The following is a 27,691-nucleotide window of genomic DNA, read 5'->3' on the forward strand; positions in this document are numbered from 1 at the left end:
TGTTCACCAGAGCGCCCCAAGACATGACGAGGTCGAACGGTCACAAACTCCTGCAAGACTGTTTCAGGCTGGACATAAGAAAGAATCTCTTTACTGTCCGAGCCCCCCAAGGTTTGGAATAGACTGCCATCAGAGGCGGTTCAAGCATCTACTCTGAATGCCTTCAACGGAAAATTGGATGTTTATCTTGCTGGGATCCTATGACCCCAGCTGACTTCCTGCCCCTGGGGCAGGAGGCTGAACTTGATGATCTTCCGAGGTCCCTTCCAGCCTTAATGTCTATGAGATCTATGAGAGTTGTATGAAATGATATAAAGGAGGACATACGTAGGGGAGAGGAGTGGGGGGAAGGAGTGAGAGACAAAGAGAGAGAAAACTAAGGCAGGCATAGCTTTGGTGCTAAAAGTGAACATACTTTCCAAGTGATATAACAAGGTCCCAAACAAATAACTAAATTTTCAAGTATCATTATGTAACACATCAAGACCATTTACTAACTCTGTTTTTTCTATAAATTGCTTATTTGCATCAGTGAGAATACTGCAATGGATTTCTAAACTTACAACTGAGCCCATGCTCTACAGTTAAAAACGGAATTTGGCCATCTCCTCTAAACTCACTGGAGGCCCCAATTTTAAAACATGCAAAAAAGAGAAAAGAATTTAACACTGTCTTTTTATTCCACCTCCAGTGGACAAGGAGAGAGACTTTAATAGTAACACCACTAAAAACCAACAATTATACAAAAAAAAAATTATTTTTGAAGAAGGTTAGAAATAATATACATATTAAGTCTTGCTTGGTGCTAAAATAATTTAAATATTTTTATTTTTTAGATTTTTCTGACTGAAGTTGCTATTATTAAAGTGTGTAAAATCCATCTTTCTTCAGCGGAGCACTTGGAAGTTAAACATTTCAGCTAAGCCTTAATACCTGATCTGTTATTCAACAGACCAATAAAAATTCCCTGCCACTGTATTTGGGGAAACAAACTCCTAATTTTGTCCATCTTTGTATTCTCTCTGACAAAAAAGCAGAGTAGGAGGAAAGAATAAAATTACCCACCTCCCTAACCTCTAGCTAGGGAAAGCAGGCTGCAAATATCAGCATCATCAAAATGATGCATCACAACATTCATGGTTACCTTCATTTCATTTTCCCTTTTCCAACTGCTAGAATTATCAGCACAGCAGCAGGAGGTAAACATAAAAGATTCACCTTAAACTCTGCACAGCATTATAGAAGAGGCAGCAAAATTTGAAAACATTTCTGGTTGAAAGCAATGATAAATTCTTTGGCTACAAATGAATTTCATAACCACTACAAAAAAATTTAACTATTTCAGTGATGTGACAGCAAACACTAGTTTGCCTTAATTTGCAAACACCAGTAAAAGTTCAGTTGACACTGGTTAAAAAAAAAGTGACAAAACCTGAAGCTGCAAAACACTATAAATTTTATTCTTAAAAAAAAGTGAACTATTCAATGTGGGTAATTGATATGATGTACTTATTTAAATACAGCCTACGTAGTCAGAGAATGAAACATAGCCTTCAATGCTTTGGTATTAATGGAGGCTTTTAGTATGCAAGTGAAGAGCTAAAAGAAGGTATTTTCACAACCTGCTTATCTTTTTAACTGTTTGAGCCTAACAGCCAACAGTTTAAAAGGCCTCTTTCATTATATTATAAAACTCTCCTCTCTCTTACATTAGAACATCTTCTGAATCATCTTCTGTATAATTTGGTTGACATTTAAAGGTGAAGAATTTCTATAACAGGTAACTTTAAAGTGAGAGAACACATGTTGAAGGAAATGCATGAATATTTCAGTTGAAAAAAAGCGTATTTTCCATCTTCTTCATGCAACCAGCATGCTTTCTAAAGTGTCCTACCTTCCCACCCCTTTTTAAAAGTGTTACATTTTCCATTATGACTTCTTATTCTGCTCTACAGCATCCAAACACATATATGTAACACAGTATTAATGAATTTCCTGTGTCAGGTTTCATCGTTATCTGTAGAAAAAAAGTGGGGGGGGAAAAAAATCAACCTAAGCTTAGTAAACTTAAATTAGGAGGAGCAGCTTAATAATCAACCATATATGTTATAAAACTCTTATCAAAACAACACAGACAGGGACATTTAACAAAATAGCCAACTTCAAAATTACCTTGAAAATACTAACCATGCAAGCCTGTAAGGAATGATACCGCATCTTTACCGGATTAAGTAAAATGTCTTAATATACTTGCACGTTAAACAGCATGCTCAGTTTAAAGAAGCTGTCACCATGAAACCCTTTTACCACTAAATAAGAATACAGATTTTTATAACTTCCCTTATGCAAGATAAAAGTATTTCTAAAACTGTTTAGTAGCAAATGTCTTTAAAATTGCCACTAGTCCTCTATTTCATTGTTCATTAGCGCAGGTGGCAAAAAATAATTGCAACAAGGCTGGTTCTCAATGGTAATTATTTTAAATATTTAAACCTTAAATGACCAGAAAGCTAAAATTAGCTTAATTATCATTACTTAAAAAAGCAATATTCTTTCTAGATTATTAAACACAGATTAAGTTTACTTATTTTAAAAGATGGTAAAAACACAAATATTTTCCAAATGTTCCTTCTATTCATGAATACGATATAACAAAGGAATGACCGTATGTATACAAGCATTTTCATTGACCATGTAGGTGTTGCTTTGATTTGTTAGTGCTTTTTAAAAGGTTCTCTTATTGGTTATATTCACCTGAGATTTACTTTTAGAAAAAGAGACCGACAATCTGACTCTTGTTTCAATTTTCCAGGAAGTTTTCATAGGATCAGCCTGAGTGGTTGCTCTTAAGCATGCCAGATACTGCGGTCTCAAGAGGGACCAGAGACGCATCTTCACTGGTGTATTTCTGGATTTGGAACATACATAGGCTAGATATGCTCAAGAGCAACTCAGCCAAAATTTGTCTGCTGCATTCAGACATGCCCAGTGCCTCTTTCATTTGCATCATTAGAAATATAAAAAGGCTTTGGGTTCTGGCTACCAAAAACTAGCTCTTAAGGAGAATGCCATGGCCGGGGTTCACAAATCAAGGCCCTTCACTGGTATAGCAAATATAAAAACTGAATAGCATTTCACATCATGCCTTTAACCTAAGCATTTCAAGCAATGATTGTTTAGCTATTGCATCCTCTAAAACTATGCCCAAGGCTTAAAGCTTCAAATCTTTTAAAAACAGGTGAATAGAACCTGCCGTGCTCATTCCAAGCACAAAACCTTAGTACATAAAGCATTAAGAAAATTACCTTCTTGATAGGCTCCATCTGCCATTACCAAATGAAGAATTTTGGCATATAAGTGTTTATGTTCATTTCCCAAACTATTCTGAACTATTGTTGAACAAATATCAATATTTTCATCTTCATCTTCATGTATAGCCTAGGAGGAAAGACAACCATGTGGGTCCAAATTAAGATGGGCATAAAATTAAACGATTTCACAGTAACAAAGCGGAGATCATCTGTACTTGAGCTCAAACTCATCTTCTAGGTCCTCTACAATGGAATTTTGAATGCTGAACTGAATACAGAGTTAGGAGGAACATGCAGAAATTGTAGTCATAGGATAATAGGAAGGAAGAGCTGGAAGGGACCTCCTGAGATCATCTGGTCAGGCCAGGCAACTGCTCAAGACAGGATGGTCCCTGACTAACCCAACCACCCCAGCCAAGAGTCTGTTCAGCCTGCTCTTGAAAATATCCATGGATGGAGATTGCACAACATCCCTAGGTAGCCTGTTCCAATGCTTGACCACCCTTAGAGTCAGAAAGTTCCTCCTAATCTCCAACCTGAATTTCCTCATCTGGAGCTCAAGGCCTATGGTCATAGAGAAAAGCCCAATTCCATCCTCTCTGTAATTGCCCTTCAGGCATTTGAAGATTTATCAAATTTCCCTTCAGGTTTTCCTTCTCCACTAAATAACTCTCTTTCACTCTTTCCTCTTAACTCTTCCTTCTCAGGTTCCTAACAACTTCTATTGCTCTGCATTCCAATCTTTCCAATCTGTCCGCATCCTTCTTGAAGTACGGAGCCCAAAACCTCACCAGTACTGAACAAAGCAGAAGATTTAGTTTTCTTGAATATTCCAAAACAACAGAAATATTGACATTCCTGTTAATACAATCCAGTATGCTGTTGGCTTTCTTTGCAACCAGAGTGCACTGTTGGCTCATATACATTCTAGTTATAGCTTACTGTAATGCCTAGGCCCTTCTCTCCAGTACTGCAGCCTAGCCAGTCATTCCCCAGTCTGTACTCATGCATAGTTAAACAACAAACTTAGATAGCATAGCAATGAGCAGTATGAGGTCAGATTAAAATAACTTTAAAAAAAAAAGTATTATTCCACTTGGAGAATTCAACAAACCTTTATTTTATCATAGATTTCAATGAATTTATCAAAGCCTATTTCTTGCTCCAAGTTGTATCTCAACTCTTCTAGATGGCTGAAGACACTGTCATACTCTTCACATTCACTGGTGATCTCTCCATCACTGTTGTCTGCAAAGAAAATATATAAGGCAGATAGCACAAAAAGTTTAATCTTCCTGGGGTTCTGAATATATTGCACCACATGACTAAACTCGTGTCATCACAGAAACCTCTAAAACCAAATGCAAGTAATTAGCTTCAGGAAAGTGTGCCAAAATGCCACCATACCGATAAAAACAGCACACCCTCATGGTCTAAAGAAGGAGAGAAGGATAGTGTGCGAGTGTGTGTGGCCAGAGAACTTACTGTTTTCTGACAATATTGTGGCTAGATTTGCAAACTTTGTTACAGTACACTGACAAACAGGTAGCAGAATTTAGCAATGAAATACGAGAACTCTTGACTTACTATTATAAATGATCAAATATATAATTCTGTGACCGCCATAAGCTAGCAACCTAACCATGCCATACATTTAAACCAGCACTGCCAGCCCCAAGTGTCTACAAAATTAGTAAGAGCTCCAATAAAATAATGAATGTCTTAAAAACCATGATTTTATTGGCTTCTGGGTTCTAAGCTATTAGAGGTTGCATTTTAAAACCTGTCTCGGTACAGCCTTGAAGGCTAACATTTTATTTTCTTTAAAACAGAATCCTATAAATCTCATGAAATCTCATTATTCCAGGAGGTTGGACATTAATACCAAATGCTGAAAGGCTCATCATAAAAATCAAGAGAATGGGCCACTATGGATTACTTCCAAAATGCTGTTATTTACATGAGCAACTAAGAACTGTGAAGAGAGGAGAGAGGGGAGAAACATGCATATGAAGTTTAATTTCTACAAAAACCTTTTAAGACTCCCCATGTAAAGGTGCTACATAAGGCCATTTATTTATGTATTGTTGGTATGCTGAGATATACCAGTAGCCTTCACCTACTCACGAATGATGACAAAACTATGATTTCACTTTTAGTACGTAGTGGTTGTTTTTACAGACAAGAAATTCTGCTATAATCCTGACATCATTTAGAACTTCTTAAATTCCCTCATTTACCCTGTTTCTTTACTAAAAATACAAGTTTGGATTTATTTATTTTTCTTAAACAGAACTATTTTTTCCTTTCATTAGAATTTTAGTGCAGCATTTTGTGCTGTTACTATCAATTCCTCAAAGTAGTAAAGCAGTGATAGAATTTTCTGAAATTAACTCACTTGAATTTCTAGTCTGACAGCAGCAGCTTATTTTGGGAAGGGCAGTGTTAAAAATATGCTGCTTCTTCTGAGTGTATTAAATACATTTTATAAACTTGAATGCAGTATAATTCTAACTACTCCAAACAAGCCATCTGCTATTTCCCATTCACTCTTATGTGACAGGATTGTGAATGCAAGTTGAAAAAGAGAATATATACAGATGTATGATCTTCAATCCTTCCAAAGATATGTTCTAGGTGACTGTATAGCTATACTGGTTTGTAATAACTATTCAGATGCCAAAATGTTTTCCTTCAGCACTACTTGCAGTAAGAAGAAAAACAGATTTAATCACAGCTTGAATTCCCACGTTTTGCAATAAAATAAGCTGGAATCTTACTATTAAAAACAAACAAGCAAATTTAAAACCCTATACTAACCGTTGGTTTATTCTGCATTTATGTCTAACATCCCAGAAAGGAAATGACAAATAGTCACTACTTTTACCTGACTGCCATTCTTCATTAAGTACACTTTCACTGCTGGGGTTATTGTCTTCCTCATCATCCAGTTCTGTACCATTTGTTATGCGTTCTGCAGTTCTAGCTTTTAAAGTAGACTCTTCCTCCTCACTGAATTCCTCACTAGGCTGCTCCCTAAGTAGTTGTTCCATTGAGGCACGAAGCTCTTGCAGGTCTGTATCTGCCTCTCCAAACATACTGAGATAAAAGAAAATATAAAAACATTATAGCCCATCATCCACAAGCCAGTTTTAAAAAATCTTCCACATTTGTACCAGAATTGTGCCAAATTTTTTATAAAGGGGATGCATTTTCCCTAAACTTCAGTGTCAGGAACAATACAAAAATATACTTAGATGGCATCTAAAATAAGACATGTACAAATGACATGTTCCTGATTTTTCTGCCACATGCCACAAACGTGCTGCAGGGTAGCCACCCTGCTCTAGAGGAAATAGAGGGAAGAGAAAGGAAAAAGAGGTTCTATATACAGCTGCTCCAAAACTGGGGTAGCAATGGACAAAGCAGAGCACCAGGAGGTAATTTAACCAGGTGTAAAAATGGAAAGCAAGTCTTACGAACCCAAATCAGCAAATGTGATTTGGATGGGGTATTTTCAGGAAGAGAAGTGCAAACAAGCCATGTCCCACTAGGGAAGAAGTTGACATGCAGAAAAATATACGTTTTCTTAATTTTGAGATAACTTTCACTATAATACTGACAATTCACACATTAATTATAAATAGCCATAGCATACTGTTTATGGCTCGATAAACAGTACAAGCATCATGCTTTCCCCGTGTGGTTCTCAACTTCTTTTTGATCCCCACAAGCCCCCAGGGCACCTCACAATGAAGCTAATCAGTTCTCACCATACTAAAGCAGTTCTGTTGCCTCCTATTTAGGACGCAGAGCAGCCTGGTGCCATAACCCAATGTTTCCTAGAGCCATGGGAAAACTCAGAGGTAAGAGGATCACCTAAGCACCTCTCCTATACATTTAGTCCACAGGTTCAGGGCTCCTGTTAGCTATCCATATACTAGTCAAAACTCATTCCATCTTGTGAAAATACAGCATGTACTATAAGAACAAGGGGGGTGGGAGGGTGGAAGAAGGAAGGTGTTAAGAGTGGCTCACGACAGTTACTTATTAAACCATTTTTAAGTAACAAGACTTGTTTGATAAATATTCTGATGTCTTCCCTCTTTGATCACATCTGTTTGAAACTGAAATTTCATTAAAAACATCTGATAGCACTTTTTTGGAAAGTCATCCCCCCCATAAGTAAAAACAAACATAAGTAGACAAAGGCCACAGGTGGATACACAACACCAAATGGAGAAGTACAAATACACAGTGGGACAGCAGTGGTTAGTGTGATAGAGAGTGGTCTCAGCACACTAATAGCCTAAACATTGTCAATTGTTTTTGATAGACTCAAGACAAAAGGAAAGGTTTAAAAAAAGAATAATGAGTTGGCATTTATGATGTTTATAGGGTGCTGCTCGTCGCAACTGTGAGGAGTCAGGGAAAAAGTACAAACATTTTTTTGACAATACTCAGCCCTTTTTTTTCTTTGTTTTTTTTGTTACAAAATTTCAGCAATTGGGCAATGGAGGCTGGCATTGCAGGCAAATTAGAAACACAAGCTGATATGTCGATAATGAGAAACAAGGCAAAATATTGATGTGGGGATAGGCAGAATGGTGGTAGTGCTCGCAATAGTTGAGATAAGCAGTAGGTGGAAAGGGTTGTAGGTAGGGCTGTTAATTAAATCGCAGTTAACGCACACGATTAACGCATTAGTTGGTTCTTGCATTAACGTGTTAAAAAAATTAATTGTGCATGTGGCTTTGGAGCCCATGCCCAGGCTCCACTCTACCACATCCAGGCTGCCCAGTGGGGTAACAAATGGCAGTGCCCTGCTACCTTTGCCCCAGGAGCTGTGCAACGCAATGTAGGGCAGTGGATATGCGATGTGGTCAGTGCATGGCTCCCAGGGCAAAGGCAGCAGGGCTCAGACCCCAGCCCACAGCCTGCCTCCGCCTCGTGCACAAATCTGGAGGGCATGTGCCCTCCATGCCTCTCCTGAGGGGGCATGCAGTGGTGGGTAGCCACACCCCCATGCCCTAGACGAGCCTCCTGTGGCTGTGACCCATGACTTGCCCCAGCCCCTGGTCCCATTCACCCCAGCCCTTGCCTCTGCCCCACTCCCTCCCATACCATGGGGGCCCTGATCTCCCCCCACCCTCTGTGCTCCTTCCCACACCCATATCCCTTTCCTCCACAGACTTACTTGCAGGGAGCTGTGTCTGTCCCTCACCCCAAGCCACAGCCTCTCTAGCCCTGCTGCTGCCCCTCACCCCTGACCCTCAGTACACTGCATTCTGCCAGGGTGTACCGGGACTGTCCCCCACCCCACACATACACATATACATACAACCCCCCCACAACCTTCACAAATGCTCGCCACGCTCGCACCCCACACCCACCCCAACCATACCTGCATAATTTAATTTTTCTGTGCATTATTTTGAGTTTTGAGCTGTATGATTTAAATTGTGATTAACTGCAACTATTATTTTTTTTAATTGCACAACTAATCACGATCAAAATTTGTAATTGTTTGAGAGCCCTAGTTGTAGGGAGAAGAAAGAATAATTAAGGGATCTGCTTTGGCTATGCCGAACTTGAACTAACAGTTAAGCATCCGTCCACAAAGATGTCAGAAACGGAGGAAAGATTTAATTTGAACAGAAGGATGCAGGTCTGGAGTTGAGAGATAGATCTGTGAGCCATTAGGAAGAGAAAATGAACTGCTACTTCTAGATTAAATTATCTAAAGATAAGATATACAAGGGAAAAAAGAGGGACCAAAGGATAGACCCTGACAAAACCCCCACAGAAATTTGGAGAATGAGTTTCCAAAGGACACACTGAAGGATCAATTAAGACAGGTAGAAGGAGAGGACATTTCAAGAGCATGGTCAACATGTTACAGGACACTTGTCAATAAATACTGAGGTTGGAAAACTGAATCTGACCTTAAGTCAGAAGAGGAGGTCATTAGATATTTTGGCAATAGTGGTTAAGATATTGAATACACTTTAGAGCAGGGCTGGTCAAAATACGGCCCACAGGCAGGATGCGGCCCATGAGGCTATTCTATCTGGCCCGCAGGGCCCCTAAGAAAAAGGAGAAAATTAATATTTCTCTGCCCTTGGTTCTTGTCAGAAGTGGCAGGAACCAAGGGCAGTAGGACCCAGGGGAAGCCCGGCGGGATCCAACAAAAGCAGGGGCCACCCACCCTGCCCCCCAGCCAGGGTTTCTGGGCTGGGAACACATGGCTGCCCCAGCATGGGAAGCTCAGGTAATGGGGTGGGGGGGACACCAGGCAGGGAAGGAGTGCGGGGTGGGGGGGGAAGCGGCCCCTCCCCACCCCACACTTGGTGCCCCACGCTGCAGCTGCTTGCAGCCCACATGGGGCTGCCTGTGCCTGCTTTGGACAGCCCACGTGGGCTGCAAGCCCCTGCAGTGTGGCCCACAGGGCAGGGGAGGGCCACTTCCCCCCCATGCTCAGCTTTTCCCTGGGCTCCTTCCCTACCAGAGAAAAGTGGCCCCTCGCCCGCCCCATGGCCACCACTCCCTGCTGCAGGCACTCACAGCCTGCATGGGGCTGTCTGAAGCAAGCACAGGCAGCCCCAGGCAGGCTGAGAGTACCTGCAGGGTGCCGGGCATGGCTCAGAGAGGGGCTGCTTTTCCCTCCCCACTGTTCTCAGCACCACCTTGTAACCTGGCCCCACTGCCAGGCTGGTAGGGGGCAGGTTACAAGCTGGTCCTGAATGCAGGGAAAAGCAGCCCCTCGCCCAACCCATGGCCAGCACCCTGTGTTGCAGCCACCTGTGGGCTGCCTGTGCCTGCTCCAGACAGCCCTGCATGGGCTGTGAGCACCTGCAGCAGGGAGCACTGGCCATGGGGTGGGCGAAGGGCCACTTTTCCCTACGCTCAGCACCAGCTTCTTCCCTGCTGGCGAGCAGGGGTTTGGGGCTGTGTGCTGCCCCCCACCTGCACCAGGGGGCTGGAGGGCACTGGGTGTGAGTGGGCAGGGAGCCTGTGGGAGCACAGGGCCAGAACCGGTGTCCTGAGGCTAGTGCCGGTGGGGCCCAGAGCAGCATGGCGGGAGCAAAGGGTCCCAGCTGGCGGGAACTCTATGGAACCAAGTTAGCTCCCCCATCTCCCTGCTGGTGCAATCCAGCCCAGCTCCACAGACCCCTGCTGGCTTGCACCCCACTCTGGGCCCCACTGGTGCTGGCCCTGGGACATTGGTCCCAAGATGGTGACCAGCGGGTGGGGCACCTGTCAAGGGGCAGAGCTACCCATGCAGCCCTCGACAGCCTGCCAAAACTGGGTAAGCAGCTCTCCGCTGAAAATAATTGCTCGCCCCTGCTTTAAAGAGCATTTAAGATGGAACTGGAGAAGAAGATTTCCAGATAACAGTTGTACATTTAATAAGCTAAGAGAGTAAAGAGAATGGCAGCAGTTGGAGTGATTAGTGGGTTTAGGGTCGGTGGGGGGGGGGGGGTTGTTGTTCGTTTGTTTGTTTGTTTTTTTTTACAATGGGAGAGGAAAAAATCCATGTCAGTAACTTGGTTACTCATATCCAACTAAAGAATATTCTAAATATTTTTGCAATATTGGGAGTAAATGTTTTATGCTTACAGGTCATCAGAATCAGAATGTCCTTCTTTGACATGCTCATCTTCCATATCATCTATTTCAAGATGGTCTTGATGTTGTACATCTGCTATACTTGGAACATCAACTACTGCCTTGTACAATTTGGAAAGATCTGGGAGTGAACACGTTCTTAACATCTATAAAGATCACAAACACCTCACGTTAAGACGGTTTTTATAACGATTCAGTAACAAAACATGGAACAACTAAATTTAAAAATTAAAGCAAAGTATGAAAATCTATTTTGACGCTTTATCTCAAAACAAAAACCACACGCAGTAAGTATATTCTAAATTCTGAAACCGTGAGATTTTCCATTAGAAGTAAAAGGGATGTTTTCCCTTTTTAATGTTGAAAAGGTACAAGAAACCCAGAATAAAAATATGTAAACTGATGTACAGTTTCTTTTATCATGTGGATCTGTTCTTTTTTTTTTTGCTAGATCTTTTTAATAATAAAAATGTTACATTGGTCAAAAACTGCACTGTTAAATGTGCATGTGCTCATGCACACATTTAAAAAAAATATTCCTGTCAGTTTAAAAAAAATACATTAAAAATTAATTTCTTTAGTATGCTACTAAAGACACCTTGTTTAATGGCAACTGAAGAAAAACGAAATATCTACTTAATTATTCATGGTGCTTTGGATTATTGTATCTGCAGCTTGGACAATAAAAGACAAGTGATGTGACAAAGCTGCATTCAAGTCAGTTTTTCTAGTAGTAAAAATAGGAAAAGAACAAAAAAAACCCAACACATTGATTTCATTGGCAACAAAAATAACAGCATAGCACGGATTAGCTGTCCGCTCAGTATTTACACAAGAAGGTTCTGGTAAGGGTAATTAGGTTTCTTACAACGTATACTTAATATCCTACACCAATGGTGCTCAACCTTGTTCCCCCTGTGGGCCAGATGGGCAGTGGCTGGTCCAACAGCAGGCCATGTAGTGGCTCTGTTCCAGCAGCTAGGGCCATGGCAGCAGCCACCATCCAGCCATGTGAAAGTGGGTGGAGGGAACAGCCTGGCTTAAGCCTGGCCCCACAGGTTGGGGAAAGGGACTTCACCCAGCCCCAAGAAGGCGGGAGGGATGTAACCTGGCCCCACAGGGGAGAAAAAGGCCTTGACCCAGCCCTGTGGTATAGCCTGGCCCCACTGTGTGGCCTGGTCCCATGGAGGGAAAGGGGGTGTGGCCTGGGCCCAACCCAGGCCCCTGGGGAAAAGGGAGCATGGTCAGGCCTTGTTGGGGAGAAGGGAATGTGACCTAGTCCTGTGGGAAAAAGCAGGGCTGGACCTGGCCTGTTGGGTGGGGGGGAGGGCCATGACTGTATTAATGGCCACTACTCTCTTACTGCGAAATTTCCAGACACCCCAGGGGAGCCCAGCAGGTCATATGTTCTGGTTTCGTGGGCTGCATTCAGTTCACAGGTCAAAAGTTGAGCACCCCCAGTCCTACACCTTGATATTTTCACTGCAAAGTTTTACTCTTAGAACTTGCTTGCTGTTAGCATTGGCTTAAGTGTGTTCATGTCCAGTTTTGATTCCTTCAGACTAAACTTCTGAAGGTAAACCAAGTGCCAGAAGACCTACTGTACAGTACAGCAGAGCAATACCCGTGTAGAAGCTGAAGTACTTGCACCAGTGCCAGCATCATGCAGCAATAAGCCCTGGAAAGATATTGTTCCCATAACAGTGGCCAAAATAACTGAATTTGGTCGTCTGTGACAGCTAGGGGTCAGAGTGCCCTATAATGAAATACTGCTGTATTTTGGGAACGCCTCTTTGCTACCTTTGTGACCACACAGGCTTAGCTCTGGGTAAGGCTCCAATTAAAGCTTATGTTGCTGCTTGATCCAGGAAAGTAGTCCTGGACTTCCTCAGCTTGTGGGGAGAAGTAGAAGTTCAGCCACTGCCATGGAAGTCCTGAAGCAACAAATGTGAATATACAGACAATGGAAAAGAGATGGAGATGCTGGGATGTGACAAGGATAACTTCCAATGTCAGGCAATGGAACTTATCTTTCAGTAAGCCTACCACAGCAAAGGGCAGGAGAAAAAAAATCTAGTTGCATCCTCATAATACAATCAGCACTTAAAGAAGCTCAGTGACAAACAGAATAGAGATTTTAATAGCCAGAATAATGGACATCTTGCCAGATTAAGAGACAGCAACCCAAATCAGAGGAAATTGGACTCATACTCCAAATATTTTCAGCAAGGAATACTAGGGTCTGAAATACCTCGCAAAAATTTCACACAAAATAATATGCTGTACAGTAGCACAGGACACTGGTGCCTACCCACAATGTTGCAGTTTCTCTTAATGCAACCAGGTACTGTGAGAATACACCAACCTGGCAAAGGGAGCTGACTACGTAGGGACCTCTGCTGAAAAAGCTACTGTATTTATTTGCATACAATTCATACCTCTCTCCTCCCCTCCCCCAATCAGGTTTCTGAAACTGGGGTGTATGTCTTAGATTTTACTTCACTGGAATAGAAGCATGGAAGAAAGAGGCAAGGAAACTTTGTGCTAAAACATCTGCCAAAATGTCTGCCACTTCTCCCAGAAGAGGCAAGCAGCAGGGGAAGAGTTCAGTGTTAACTCTCTCATAGCTGTTGGTAGGTAGGTTTTGGCTGAAAAGCCATTAAGCGGACTCAAGACAAGCATGCTGCTGTAGTCTGTAGCATCTTATCAGGTGTGTGGTGTGAAAGCAATCCTTCATTATTTCTAGGAACTTATTTAAATAGCTGCTTCTAACAAACAAGCAGCAGTCTTGTTGCTTCCCTTGAAGGGTCTGGGGCCTACCCTTGTTGCTGTCCTGCTATACCAGAACTGTCTCCCGGGGTGTCACACTTCCTTTATGTTTATGTTTCTAGGAGGACTTACTCCATATCATAAGACTCAGGGAAAAATATCTTTCTACATTCTACCTTCCAAAAAATAAGATGCATATCTTATTTGGGGTCCTGTGGTATGTGAGAAAATACATGATGTAGAGGTTCTCGTACAGACAAGCCCCAAGATAACAACATTAGTTTATCAATAAAAATAAGCTTTAGGTACTTGCCTTTGGATTGTTTGCATCAAATAAGCCAGTAGAAAGCCCAATCAACAATGAACTTTTCCCTTTACTTTTGGCTGGTGATACAGAGCGTGACCGAGGTGGAAATGACTCATCCAGTGAAGACTGAGCTGACAAAATTGGTGAGGCTGTTGGTCTGGTGTGGGGCTGTGCCACCCTCTGGAAAAAGGGTTCAGGTTGCATAGAGTGATCAAGACAAGTTTCTGGCATGATAAGAGAAATAATGTTATAGATCTATGTAGATTTAAAGAAACCCTCCAGTCCTCTAAGCCTTCAGGGCTCCCCAAGGACTCAAAACTTTCCAGACCCATGTGGAGCCAGGTGAGCTGAACAGCTGCACACCCAATCTGTGCATGTGGGGCTGGGGTGGGGCAGCGCGTGGCCCAGTCTAAGGGCTGACCCTGGGCTCTGGCCTGGTGACCGTCCTCGTGCAACTTATTTGGGTCAAAGCCGATGGTAGACAGGGTTCCATTCCTATAGCCCAATTTTACTAAAAAACACATACCAGCTAATTACCATACTGTGGATTCACTTATTTTGACTGTTTTAATACAGGTGGTCAAAAATATTGGTTAGGAAACAACTCCAGCTTATTACTCTCTTTATGCATCAAAATGCTATAAAAGGAGATACAAAATAGTATTCACTTGCAAAGTTTTCCTCTATTAATATTCAACTTTTGAAATGTGTAAGTTTAGCAATTTTTGCGTATACTGGATAATAATTTTGTGGATGGTTTCCACTGTACCTCAAAATGAATGTCTGGTAGAGTGGACTGTACCAGGGCTCGAAAATGGGCCCCAGTGAAGTCCTGATCGGCAGCCCGGGAACCACATGGGGCTCAAATGGTACTACTGCCAATCAGCTGATCAGCAGCCACCATTCAAGCCCAGGTGCAGTAAGGATCCAACCAATGATTAGTTGATCAGCAGCTGGCTCTGACCCGGGCCGAGGGGGAAGCACTTTACTGGAAGAGGCAGTGTGCTATTAGATAAAATCACCAAAACCCTCCTGTTGAAGCATGAAATTAATACAGACATTGGGTGAGCTTGGCCCAACTAACGCAATGCCTTTTCTGGGTGTGCATTGGGCTCAGCGTGGGGGTGCACCAAGTTTACAATAAAGCAGTTTTTTTTGGTTGGGGGGGTTTATGCCTGTAAGCAGCCTATAGGAAAAAGGAATTACTATCAATGCTACTAATTAAATAAATAAAAAAAAAGTAAGATCTACTGACTGACCTAATGAAGCTTCATCCTGTGGCTGAACTTTATCTACCATTTCTCTCTCTGAAGCTGTATCATCACTGCCATTTCCTTGCTGACAGGCAGAATCATTCTGTGGCCTGTAACAGGACACCACAGTCAGAAAAAGAAACCACATCAAACTAATTAACATGTGCATCTACTGAAAAATTAAACCACCCATCAAAATTAATCATAATAAGACAAAGACAAACAGGGGAGCCAAAACCAAACATAATATTTAAGTAAACTATCTAGTTATCAGTGAAAAAATAGTTACTGATTCTAACGCTACTACAGGCAGTACTAAAGAAAAAAAGAAAAAAAATAATTACCCATTCTCCTTCACTTCTTTTTCTTTAATCCACACATCACTAACAGTGATGGGAAATTCTTTACTTTTGTGCTTTTTATTTCCTTCTATTTCTTCCAGCAACTCTGTTTCCAAATCATCAGGCTCTAAATTCAATAAAATCACAAGTGAAGAGTATCAAGTAAAGGCCATTCCTTGGGAAAAAAGACAGAAGCTTCAAGGAAAGTTCTCTCATCTTAAAATAGTTACATTTACATCCTTGGAGTTTTAAAAACTGGATGTAGCAAAGAAAGATGAGTGTGACCCTGAGGCATGTGGCACTGCAGACCTGTCTGCGGCACCACATGCTGCATATTCACATGTTCTCTGCAAGGTAGCACTACAGGGTTTTTTTTGACCCTGAGAGATTCTGGGGTCAAAAAATACCCATGTGAAGAAAGTAGGGCAGTGCCTGCAGGGGCAGTGTGTGCCATTCAAAACCAGAGCCTGGCCGCCCAGAGCCACACTACAGTGGCTGGCTAGGCTCCAAGTGACAGGATCGCTCCAGCTGCAGCTCCCCAAGGCTCCCAGGACTCAGGTGAGGCTGCCGGGCCCAGCATGGTTGCTGGCTCCAGCCTCCCTTGCCCCACCCATGATAACTTATGTGCCAGAGCATGTGTGCCACAGGTATTCCCAGGGACAAGTAGCAGCAGCACAAGTTATGCTGCTGCTTCTTGTCCCCCGGGAAACAAATCTCTACGCTCGTGTGGATGCAGTCTCTGGGTTTAATAGAAGGACATTATGATGGCAGCTCTGCCTCCTTATAGAACCCACTGTTCATTCTCACAGCCACAAAGAGCACTGGTTTCCTGAAAACTCAGCAGCACCAATGTTCCCCATTCAGAAGTGGAAAATATGCAGATGTCTCTTCAGTGAAAAAGCTTGGCATCACCTTGTTCCACGGACAGTCACACAACATAACAAATCAAACAGAGTTTTGACATTTAACATATTCCAATTGTAACCTATAAACGATATATTAATCATATCAAAATTCTGGCAAATTCTTCTTTTTAAAAAGGAACCAAGAGTTACACTACTATTAATTCCTTAATCTTAACTAGTATCAATGAAAACTCATACCATCCAGCACAGCAGGCAGGGATGAAATCTGGGTAGTTCCAGATGTCTGCGATTCCTCAGGTACTGTCCTTTCAGACTCGGTGACAACAACTAGTTCTGAAGATTTATCTTCAATAGGAGAAGCAGTTTGCTCTTTTACTGTTAAAGATTGATAAGTTTCCTCTTCAGATATTTCTACAGTTTCAAAACACAAAAGTTACTGTACAGTTTTAAAAAAAAAACACCTCAGAGAGTTATACCTGGTTTGGCACAAGTTTCAGATCTGGTAAACAGCAAATTGTAAAACCAATAAATTAAGCTAAGTCTCCATACACAGGCAAGCACTAACACTAATACAGGGGAAACCACCACATTTAACACCCTTTTTTAAGCAAAAAGATGCATTTACTCTGTTGTAACACAATTAACTCATTATACTGGCTATAACTGAAGCAGTTGTCTAGTATCTTTTAAGCTTCTTTGTTTAGGACAATAACCAGATAGTGTGCACAGTATGTTGCTGGATTTCAAATTTCACCAAGAATTCTTCTATTTTTACCTATAAGAGTATAACTGTTTGATGCATGAAAGGTTGCACATATGCCTGATTTAAAACAAAAAATAAAACAGAGTTGACACAACTGCAAACTGACTCAAGCTTATTTAGACTATTTAAGATATGACTGTTACGCTTACTCAGCTAAGTAATACTGCTGATATTTTGATAAGGGTAAACCCAATAACACTGCAAGAGACTGAGTTGAAAATATTAAGTTTTTTGCTTTAGACATTTATCACTGTGATACAGAAAAATACCATTTACAAGATACCAGTGCATTTAATTTTAAAGCATAAAATTACACCTGTAATAAAAAATTCAAGCGCAACAACATGGATGTAAGTTTTGTTAGGACATCACAGTGAAGGGTCTCAGATTCTCAGAAGAGGAAAAGAAAAATATTAACAGTTGACATGCCAAATCCCTAATATTGTCTATGTTCCAACCTCAAAAGCAGTAAGATACAAAAGCAAGAGTGAAACACCTGTTTCACCCCATTGGAAACAGGTCAAAAACAAGCAGGAATGGAAGACTTAAGAAAAGTTGATATCAAGAAGTGATAGAACAGTTAAATAACTTAAATCGAAGGTTAAAACAGTGTACGGGGATTCTTGTTTTAAAACACTGATTTCTACTTCTTTGTCCTTTACTGGAAAACTATTCTACTTTGTCAAATTTCTAATCCCTCATTAACTGGAGACAAGAAAGTTTTGCCCAACTAAAAATATTCCTTCAGAAACAAGTTGAGGCAAAATGTGGTGTACTGTATAAGGAAAAATGTTTCTCTAATTCCAAAATATCAGTCTATGAAAAGTTATTTTGCAGCCTTGCAGTTCAGAAAACCACCGATTCTTGCTTACCATTTGTGATACTTATTTCCTCCATTACATCAGTCTGAAGCTGTAGCTCTGCTTCTCCCAGTACTTTCAAAACTGAATCTGTAGGACTTTTGCCCCAATGCTTCCGGTGGTGCTCACCAATATCTAGTTTAATTACCTCCCCCACAGTGCACTCTGATGGGAAACATGAAAAATAATTATGTTTAACATTTACTTTGTTCATATTCTGACAAAACAAAGATGAAGAGAAATCATACAAGCTGCATATACTACCTTTTTGTTTTTTTCACCATTACAACACAATAAATGACAAAAGGTATTCCCTCATCCCTGCAGCAAATCCAACAACCTAAAGAATTTCACTCCAGGGCCTTAGTTTTAGTAGTTCCCACTGTAATTTCCTGTCTTCAATAGCAAGAGCCACTGTGAAAAAAAGGTTCAGGAGAACAAGCTGTTTTGTCAACAGCTGAAGTACTGCATATCAACCACAGAGAAAACAGTGGTTTCATTCTCACTGCTTGTATTGGTCTTGATTTCATACCAACTAGAAACTTAGTGTCCCTAGCAACCTACCTCATGAGAAAAATGGGGTTAATGCAAATATTTCCTGTCCTTCTAACTTCCTTTGTTGTCCATTTTTGCTAATTCTGGCCAGATGGATGTGCAGGCATGTGGAGTTAGTGGCACTGAAAACTTCTTTGCGATGCCACAAACCGCACGCTTGGAATGTTAAAATGTGCTCTGTGCTGCAAGTTTGCAGCACAGGGGCAAAATTGTCAGCCAGAAAATCCTGGTAGCAAAAAACAAAACAAACAAAAAAATGCTGTGAAAAAGTGGTGTGGAGCAAGCCACAGGAGTGCATGCCAGCAGACACAGAGGCTTGGTCCTCTAGAACAGGGGCTTTCAACCTTTGTAAATAAGTATACCCGCAGCATCACCCTTTTTAATAAGTGTTCCCCCGAGGGAGGGTGACCAGCCAGATGCGGAGCGGGGGCGGGGCAACAAGGTTCCCTCTAAGATGCGTGCACACGCAGCCAAGCACAACTAAAAAAAAGTGTGGCTGCACACAGCTTTTTCAAAGCCATGTTGGACCAAGGCGGTGTGCTCACGGACTGCTGCTCCTTAGAGAGAACACTGGGTGGCAAGTGGCAGCAGTGTGGTGTCTGTGTGGCCCTGCTCTCATGCCACCCAGGCCCTGCTCTTGTGAGACAGTGCTGCAGGGTGGCAGCACTCTGTCCTCATGTATACTCTGGTACCTTTCAAAGTACCCACGGTTTGCAACCTGTGCTCTAGAGAGATGTTTTGGATGCTCTGGCTCTGCTAGCCAGGAGCGTCTCCCCTCCTTTATTCTGCCCCAGCTTCTCCAGCAAACCTGGAGCTGGGAGAAGTGAAGAGAGGGCAGTTTGCCTCAAGCGGGGCATTTTGCCCTGCACCAAAGCACATATGCAAGGGCAGCAAAAAGTAATGGTGCAAAATCTATGCTGTTACTATTTTTGCCGCTGCAAGTGCACGCCTCTGCATGTGGAGATGTGCCCTTAGGCCGTTGGTACACATTAACTGGTTAATCACATCTTAAGTGTTAATCACTGATTAAGCTGTTACCCAGGCACACATTAATGCAATTAATGGCGTGATAAAAAAGGAGTAAGCACAAAGTTTATACATAAAATGTGTAATAACTCTGTGGCTTGTTCTTATCACACCATTAACTTAACATGTGGCTAGGCTATGGCTCCCAGAAGTGGACTGCACCCCCAAAACTGGGAGCTCCATCAGGTGACAGATTCCAGCCTCAGGAATGCTTGGTGGGATCCCCAATCATTTTTCACAAAAAAGCACTTAAAAGGGTTAATTTCAGTGCTAAAAGCATTTTGTAAGTTCAGGAAATTTAACTCTGCTCAGCAGATTCTTTTTGTTTCCTATGGAATTAACATCTCATTTTAAAACTGCTTTAGATTTTAGCAACACACCAGCCACACTGATTCTCTCTTTTTCAGCAAGGACATTTAATCCCTGTTAAAAGTGAAAAAGAATAAGGGAAATTATTAAAGTGTTATTTTAAGCTTCAAATGCCATATGTGCTTTTCCTTTTTGCAAATGCAGCTATGTTTGCAGTGGGAGTATATCCAAATAACTTTATAGAGCCTTAACCTAAATTAACCTCTTCACAGCTGACTTGCTAGGAATATTCAATCATGTGATTTGTATATTAATTCCAAAAATAGAACATAACCACCTACAATTTTTTAAAGAGCACAGACAAAAAAGCAGTGTTAACTACAAAGACAGTGTTTACTGCTGTTTAGACTAGCAGCCAGCAACCTTTCAGGAGAAGCAGATTGCTTTAATGGAGCTAGATCCAAAGGCTCAAAGCCACCACTTCTGACCCAGCCACTGATGATTTCTCCCCTGCCCACCCCCTACCAGTGCCAACCTGATGCCAAATTGTTGCCCATGTACTGTCTTTGCCAGCCATAGGCCATAAATTGCCAGTTCCTAGCTTAGATAATGAAGAGTTATAATTATAGAGCACTTCTTGTTCTGACACTATGCATCGCAGATTGGTACAATGATGACTAAACCTTTCAAACAAGAAAGTGTGCTTACTCTCTGTCCCAGACAATGTTTCTTCCATTGTTAGTTCTGCTAGAGGAACCACTAACTCAGCTGCCTCTGGTTTCCATTTCTTGCGATCCCCCGGATATTTTACTTCATGCTGTTCCTTACTATCTTCAGTCACCTCTGTTGCACAGATGTCTTGAGGCTCTTTTTTGACTTTTGCATCCTCCTGGGCTTTAAGATTTTGATTCAGCCTTCTCAGTATTTCTCGCTTATTCTAAGAAAGGGCCAAAAACATGCCACAAACTTGATACTCAGAAGGGAAAGGAATTGACCAGTGAACAGAAATTTGAAAATTTAACCTACTTGGATGGCATTATCAGGCCTTTTTATTTCTTCAGAGGTTTCTGGGACAGAAGCTGCATTTTCATCCTTTAAGTCCAGGGGGCACAAAATACAACACAGGATAACAGGTCAGAAAAATATACTCAGAGTGTTAAGAACCCGTACTGGGAGAAGAAAGAATTAACCTTTCTAACATCTTTCCATTTACAACAGTACAATGAATATTTTAAGCTTTTGAACAAATGTTTGTATCATTCACTAAATAGAAACTGACAGTTAAAAAAAAAAAATCAATAGATTAAGCAAATGAAAAAAAAAAGTTTCAGAACACGAATTGTGTGATAGGAAAGTTAAAGTTGGGACTGTTCTACAGATCAGGCATCCTAGTCTGAAGTTAGGAATAGGTTCTCTCCTGAAAAACGAGACAAAAGTACAAGGACAGACTTAAGGTATTTCCTAGGCAAAATGAAAAAAGGGGGGTAAATCTAAGAATGTCACTGGAAATGAAAGGAGGAAATAGAGAACAATGAGCTTTAAGTAAATCATATGAATAACAGAAACACCAGTTTCTTGATATTCCAGCACAAACAAATCAACAGCATCAGAAGATTTACCATCAAAAAGAAAGATGGAAGGGATCGCAGGTGATTTAGTTCAGTGTTAAAGGATTATCTGTGTGTAAATCATCCCATTCAAGTGTTTGTCTAGCCTGCTCTTTGAGATTTTAAGGATGGAAATCCCACAACCTCTCTAGATAACATGTTCCAATTTCTAATCACCCTCTTAGTGAGAAAGTTCTTCCTAATATTGAACCTAAATTCTCCTGGAATTTGAGACCATTGCTCCTACCTCTGCTATTTGTGACTGAAGCATCTCCATTCTCTATATAACCACTCTTCAGGTATTTGAAGACTTATCAAATGGCCTCTCAGTCTTCTCTTCTCCAAACTAAATAATCCTAGTTCTTTCAGGCTTTCTTCATAAAACACATTTACCAGCCCTCTAATAATCTTTGTTAATCTCTGTTGAACTCCCTCCAATCTGTCCACATCCTTGTTGAAGTGTGGGCCCCAAACTGGACACAAAACACTCCAGGTGAGGCCTCATCAGTGCTGACTAGAATGGAAGAATCATTTCCTCATTTGCAAGTGATATTCCTACTATTGCCCACCCACCTTTTTCTTTCCCCAAAGAAAAGCTAACTTGCCTCATATTCATCTTAACATCCAGGTATTTTTCTGCAGTACTATAGCCTAGCCAGTCATTCCTCAGTCTGTATTTGTGCATGCAACTGTTCCCTCCAAAGTGTAGGACTTTGCATTTGTCCTTGTTTAATTTCATTCGTATGATTTTTGGACCATTTCTCCAGTTTATCAAAGTCATGCTGGATCCCAACTCATCCCCCTGTAGAATGGCAGCAACTCCACCAAGCTTGGTGACACCATGCAAGATCACCAATGACGCTAAAAACTTTGGGGCAGAGTGTCCACACCTGAGGATAGGCTGATGATCCAAGCTGACTTGGATAGGCTTAGAAAGTGGGCGGATATAAACCTGATGATGTTCAATACCAAAAAATGCAAGGTACTCCACCTTGGGGTGGGGGCAGGGGGGGAACCCACAGCATGTTTACAGGCTCAGCAGTGCTATGCTTGCTAGCAGCACAGCCAAAAGAGACTTGGGAGTCATGACTGACCACAAGATGAACATGAGCCACCAATGTGATGTCGCAGCTGGTAAAGTGAACAAAATTCTGGCTTGCATCCATAGAAATTTACCTGCTTCAGGTAAATCTGAGCATGTCAACCTCCTGTTGTACTTGGCCTTGGTGAGGCCGCAGCTGGAGTACTGCATCCAATTCTGGGCTCCACAACTCAAGAAGGATGTGGGGAAGCTTGAGAGAGTCCAGTGGAGAACCACACACATGATCAGAGGGCAGGAAAACAGGCCTTATGATGAGAAGCTGAGAGCTATGAGTCTCTTCAGCCTGGAAAAGAGCAGGCTCAAGGGGGACCTGGTGGTAGCCTATAAGTATATAAGGGGTGTAACATAAGGGTCTGGGGGAATGTCTGTTCACCAGAGCACCCCAAGGGATGACAAGGACCAATGGTCACAAACTCCTCCAAAACCATTTTAGGCTGGACATAAGGAAAAACATCTTTACTGTCCGAGCCCCCAAGACCTGGAACAGACTCCCTCCAGAGGTGGTGCAGGGACCTATTCTGGACTCTTAAGAAACGTTTGGATGCTTATCTTGCTGGGATCCTTTGACCCTAGCTGACTTCCTCCCCTGAGGCAGGGGGCTGGACTTGATCTGTCGAGGTCCTTTCTAGCCCTAATGTCTATGAAATCTGTGAAGATGAGGAAAGGTGGAGCCACAATTATGCCAAAAAGGCAAAATGTTCATTTCAGGCACTGTACAGACCCTGCCAATAGTTATTTCCTAGTTGTGTCTGCACATACATTTAGGTGAAGGCAGTATTGAAATCACACTTGTATTTAACACCCTTATTATTTAAATTTAATTTTCTAGATCTAAAAATACTATTTTTAGGGACTATTTGAATTTTGCATAAAATCTTCATTTGGAATGTAATTTTGCTTAAGAAAATATTTGAAACAAATTATTTTTTAAAAATGTCCTTGAAATATTTCAGATTTTAAATCAGGTCCCTACAGCAAATGAAATAAATCCTTAAAAAAATAAAAAAAATGCAAGAGAAGATAGTGCATGAAATACCTACATACATCTCAGGGATGGGACAGCTTTAAAAAAAACCAAACTAACCGTCCCATGAGAATTGTTCCCATTTGCTATAATTTGAAGACAAGGAGCTGCCAAGCCTGCTTTCTCTGACCTACCGGTTTCACTCAAAACATATAGACACCCAACACATTTCACTCCAAGGAGCAAAATTGAGGTGTAGATGCAGAGTTATGCAATTAGGGGTAATGAAAGGACATAGTTGTGAAAAATTATATACATGCTTGAGAAGAGTGCATCCAACATGGACTGGAGAGGTTCTAGGATTTTTAATCCAAGTTTTTCAGTTGTATTATTCAGAAGTACTTACAAGTACATAAACACTTGAAAGATCTAGTGTGTGCAGCCACAGGGAAAGGCAACTACTAATGAGTAGAATTAGCTGCCACTGATATGAAAGAGAAAGTTCTTCAATTTGTACACCACCTAAAAGCATGATTTACTAGAATACAAGAAGGTGAGCAGGTCATTAGATAATACAGCTCGGTATAAAGATATTTTTCAGAACTTAAGGTAATTATTTTAACTAGATGGTATTAACTACTGCTGATTAATATTTTGATCAGCGATTCGAGTACCCAGCATTAATGTATGAAGGTATTTGATCCTACATACTTAGAGTTGAAAGAGGTTGAAGGAAATAAACAACTGAAACACTTTTTCAGAGGAAAAATGAGTTCTGTCAAGAGCTGTTAATAAGCATGACAAAGATTTGGAGTTAATACAAAAACAGAAATAAAAAAAAAAAAAATCAAAAAAAAAATCAGGTTTTTTCATATTTTTCAGGATCAAATGTGCTATAGCATAAGACTAATCTACTGAAGGGGAACAACACAACACTGATTAATTTGATGGCCTTGCAAATAGGACATTTTTTGGCACCATGAGAGTCACTAAAATGAATCCACAGTGATAATTTACATATATGTTTCAGCCCTTCCAGCAGCTATTCAACATCATTTTCATTCAGGAAGAATATATGTTCATCTTCAACATCACAAATCAGCAAAGATGATACCATGGGAACTGAAAAAGGTATAGATTTGGAACTTGCAAAAAACATTACAGTTTTCAATGAAGCATAAATCAAATAATTCAAAGAAATGATTGAAGGCCATTATCTTGCACAGATTTTTGTAAAAAGTTTGAATTGAAAGATTCACTACTAGATGCTGATGGTAAAGAAACCAAGGCAAAAAGTCACAGCAAGATTTAAAAGCGCAACTAATATTCATGCAAGATAATTTGCTGCATGTAAGGGGAGAAAATATATTCCTATAAAAAGTTACATTATGTGCCTGAAAAAAAAAAAAAAAAAAACCTACAGAAAAGTGTGTTCAAATAAATTCAGATATTACTGTAAATTCCAATTTTGTAAATACTTCTTCATATGCTTAACTTCTGCTACTACAAGCAGTCCCATTTAATATCAGTTTGACCCGCTTGCAGTGTTACAGTCAAAGGTATAACCACTTGCAGGATTAAATATCCCGCAAACACAGAATGATGTGTTCGCACTGTCTCCAAAAACACATACAATAGCAAGAACATCCCATACAGTCATCCTCAGAAATATTTAGTACAGTATTCAAAAACTCATTAAGTAGTAACATAAAATACAGCCCTATAGTTCAAAAATCTATAAATTAAACTAACAGTACTTCAACACTGAAAAGAGCTTTCCCTTGCATGTCTACAAAAGCAATTCTTCTGTCCTGCTCAGCACTGATGAGGCTTGATTACTGCAGTCCAAGTTTGCACACCATATTTCAAGAAAGATGTAATCAAATTAGAAAATTTCTGCCCACCAGAGAAAACATCATATGAGAGAAGGCTGGAAGATCTAAGATTATTTTCATGTTTGAAAGTTTTTAAGACAAGGTTTGACAAACACTTGGATAAAATGATCCACCTTCAGTAAGGGGTTGGACTATATGACCTGTTGAGATCTCTCCCAGCCCATTTTTCCCCCTGAGGTATCCAGTTCTAATTAAAAACATACAATGTTTCAAAATACCAAAAGTTCTTGAATGAATACATATTCTTCAAATCTCACAAATTGGTAGATTTGTCTCCTGTTTCTTCATTGATTTTAAATGTTGGTGGAGTACCTACCGCACCCACTTCCTTCAATGCAGAAGTCATGGAGATGATGGGTGAACTGGGCTTAAGTGGAGGCTGTGGTTTGACAGAAGGTACTTCAGGTTCATGCTGACCAGGCACAGGACTAGCTCCTGGTGCTGCCACATGGAAAGCCATATTAGAATTCTTTACCCCTTTGGCTGCTAACTGTGGAAAAACAGAACAAAACCATGCTACAGTAATACAAACCAACAAGCGAAATACATCAGAGTCCTGTTACATTCATAAGCCTTCTTATATTTGTGTTGTTACCAGTTTAAATAAATCCTTGAATCAGTAGGTATATTATGAATTTTGCTTTCAAAAGAAGTAATCTTAAATGACAAACAATTCTCCTTGGAAGGCTGGTTTTGAGAGAACACCTCATGGTAGTATCAAAATGTCACAGCTGTGATGGTCAAGGATGCATCTCTCATTTATTAGCAACCTGATAATTTCTTATATGTTATTTTTGTTTACATACACACTTCTTTGTTTCATCTGCTAACGAGCTCTTCTACACCTGCCTTTTTTCCCCCCTCAGAGACATGAGGAATGGTACAGTGGTACCCAGAAACTCATCTGTCTCTTCCCAAACATGCACGCGATCCAATAAAAGACATCACCAACAAAAAAAACTGCTCTCTTGCATTTTGGAAGATCAGCACCTTACATTAAAAACTCAACTCATGTAAGAGTACCTGTGCGTGGTACTTATAGAATACCACGTGGGCCAAGTGAACCAGGGGTGCCCAACCTGTGGCTCATGTGCCACAAGTGTCACACAGCTGCTGTGTGTGGCATATGAGCCCTGGGCACCCAGTGAACAGGAGGCAGTAGAATAGAGACAGGTAGTCAAGCAGCCAGTAGACCAGAGGAGGGGCAGGTCAATGTTGCAGTAAGTGGTGTCAGGTGTCACTACCAAGAGCCAGGTTTACCCTTCCCTGGCCCTCAGGGAATTCAAGGCTTCAGATCCTCATTCACCATAGAAAACGGTAGCTGTTGCAGGACCAGGGAAGAGTTACCTGGCTCTTGGTAATGACAGCTCCTCTTGCAGCAGTGTCTTGCTCCTGCTCTGCATGGCTGGAGGTTTGAGTCTCCCTGCCTACATTCCAAACACTTGGACACAAACCCGTATCAGGTGTACCTTAGGCAGCATAGGTTACAGCAGCACTTGTGGGGGACAACTTAATTTGTGGCACACCTGGCAAGAAGGTTAGTCACCTCTGATCTAATTTAACCAAACCTAAGAAGCTATTACTACGGTGGAAGAAATAAAGAAATTTATGCATGTAAGCATAAATTGTGGTCACATAATTAAAAGGAAGTAAGAGACATAGGGAAAGCTTGCTGAACTGATGTGAAGACAGCTAGACCCATGGACTGTAGAAAATATCAAAGCAACAGCAAAATAAACTAGTGAGCTAGTGATTTACAGTAAAATCTACTGACAAAATAGGTGATGTCAGAGGATAAGGGCTCAACATGATCTCAATTTTTGATAGTTAAAAAAACACTTCAGCAATCCCTTTAAAAGGAAGAGCATTAAAGATTCTGTGCACACTTTAAAGTCTTGGAAGGGGAGAAGCAAAATGACATCTGAAAGCATATCTACTTATTGATAGGGAAACACAGGACAGCAATTATTCATAGAATCATAGAATCAATGGGTCGGAAGGGACCTAGACAGATCGTCTAGTCCGACCCCCTGCCATGGCCAGGAAGGAGCACTAAGGGTGGGAGGGGTCATAAGACCCCAGCCAGGGGCCTATCCAGGCTCCTCTTTAAGATTTCCAGGGAAGGTGAGAGCAC

At 41.1% G+C, this 27,691-nt stretch overlaps 1 protein-coding gene across 7 annotated transcripts in view; it reads right to left on the reverse strand.

Moving 5' to 3' along the window:
- Window positions 1–659: 659 nt before the first annotated feature.
- Window positions 660–27,691, reverse strand: part of NEK1 (NIMA related kinase 1) — an 81,976-nt gene continuing 54,944 nt past the window's right edge. For all 7 annotated transcript variants that reach the window (XM_019534600.1, XM_019534599.1, XM_019534602.1 and 4 more), the window contains 13 exons: window positions 25,874–26,047; window positions 21,016–21,081; window positions 20,698–20,926; window positions 18,112–18,264; window positions 16,714–16,887; window positions 15,614–15,737; window positions 15,276–15,379; window positions 14,023–14,240; window positions 10,932–11,086; window positions 6,199–6,410; window positions 4,426–4,559; window positions 3,306–3,438; window positions 660–2,017 (listed from right to left, as the gene is read on the reverse strand). In XM_019534600.1, coding sequence (XP_019390145.1) covers window positions 2,001–2,017; window positions 3,306–3,438; window positions 4,426–4,559; window positions 6,199–6,410; window positions 10,932–11,086; window positions 14,023–14,240; window positions 15,276–15,379; window positions 15,614–15,737; window positions 16,714–16,887; window positions 18,112–18,264; window positions 20,698–20,926; window positions 21,016–21,081; window positions 25,874–26,047 — 1,893 coding nt within the window. In that variant the 3' untranslated portion in view covers window positions 660–2,000. The remainder of the gene's footprint in view (window positions 2,018–3,305; window positions 3,439–4,425; window positions 4,560–6,198; window positions 6,411–10,931; window positions 11,087–14,022; window positions 14,241–15,275; window positions 15,380–15,613; window positions 15,738–16,713; window positions 16,888–18,111; window positions 18,265–20,697; window positions 20,927–21,015; window positions 21,082–25,873; window positions 26,048–27,691) is intronic.

Source organism: Crocodylus porosus, unplaced genomic scaffold (assembly GCF_001723895.1).
Source record: "Crocodylus porosus isolate Cpor-Errol unplaced genomic scaffold, CroPor_comp1, whole genome shotgun sequence".
Taxonomy (NCBI): Eukaryota; Metazoa; Chordata; order Crocodylia; family Crocodylidae; genus Crocodylus; species Crocodylus porosus.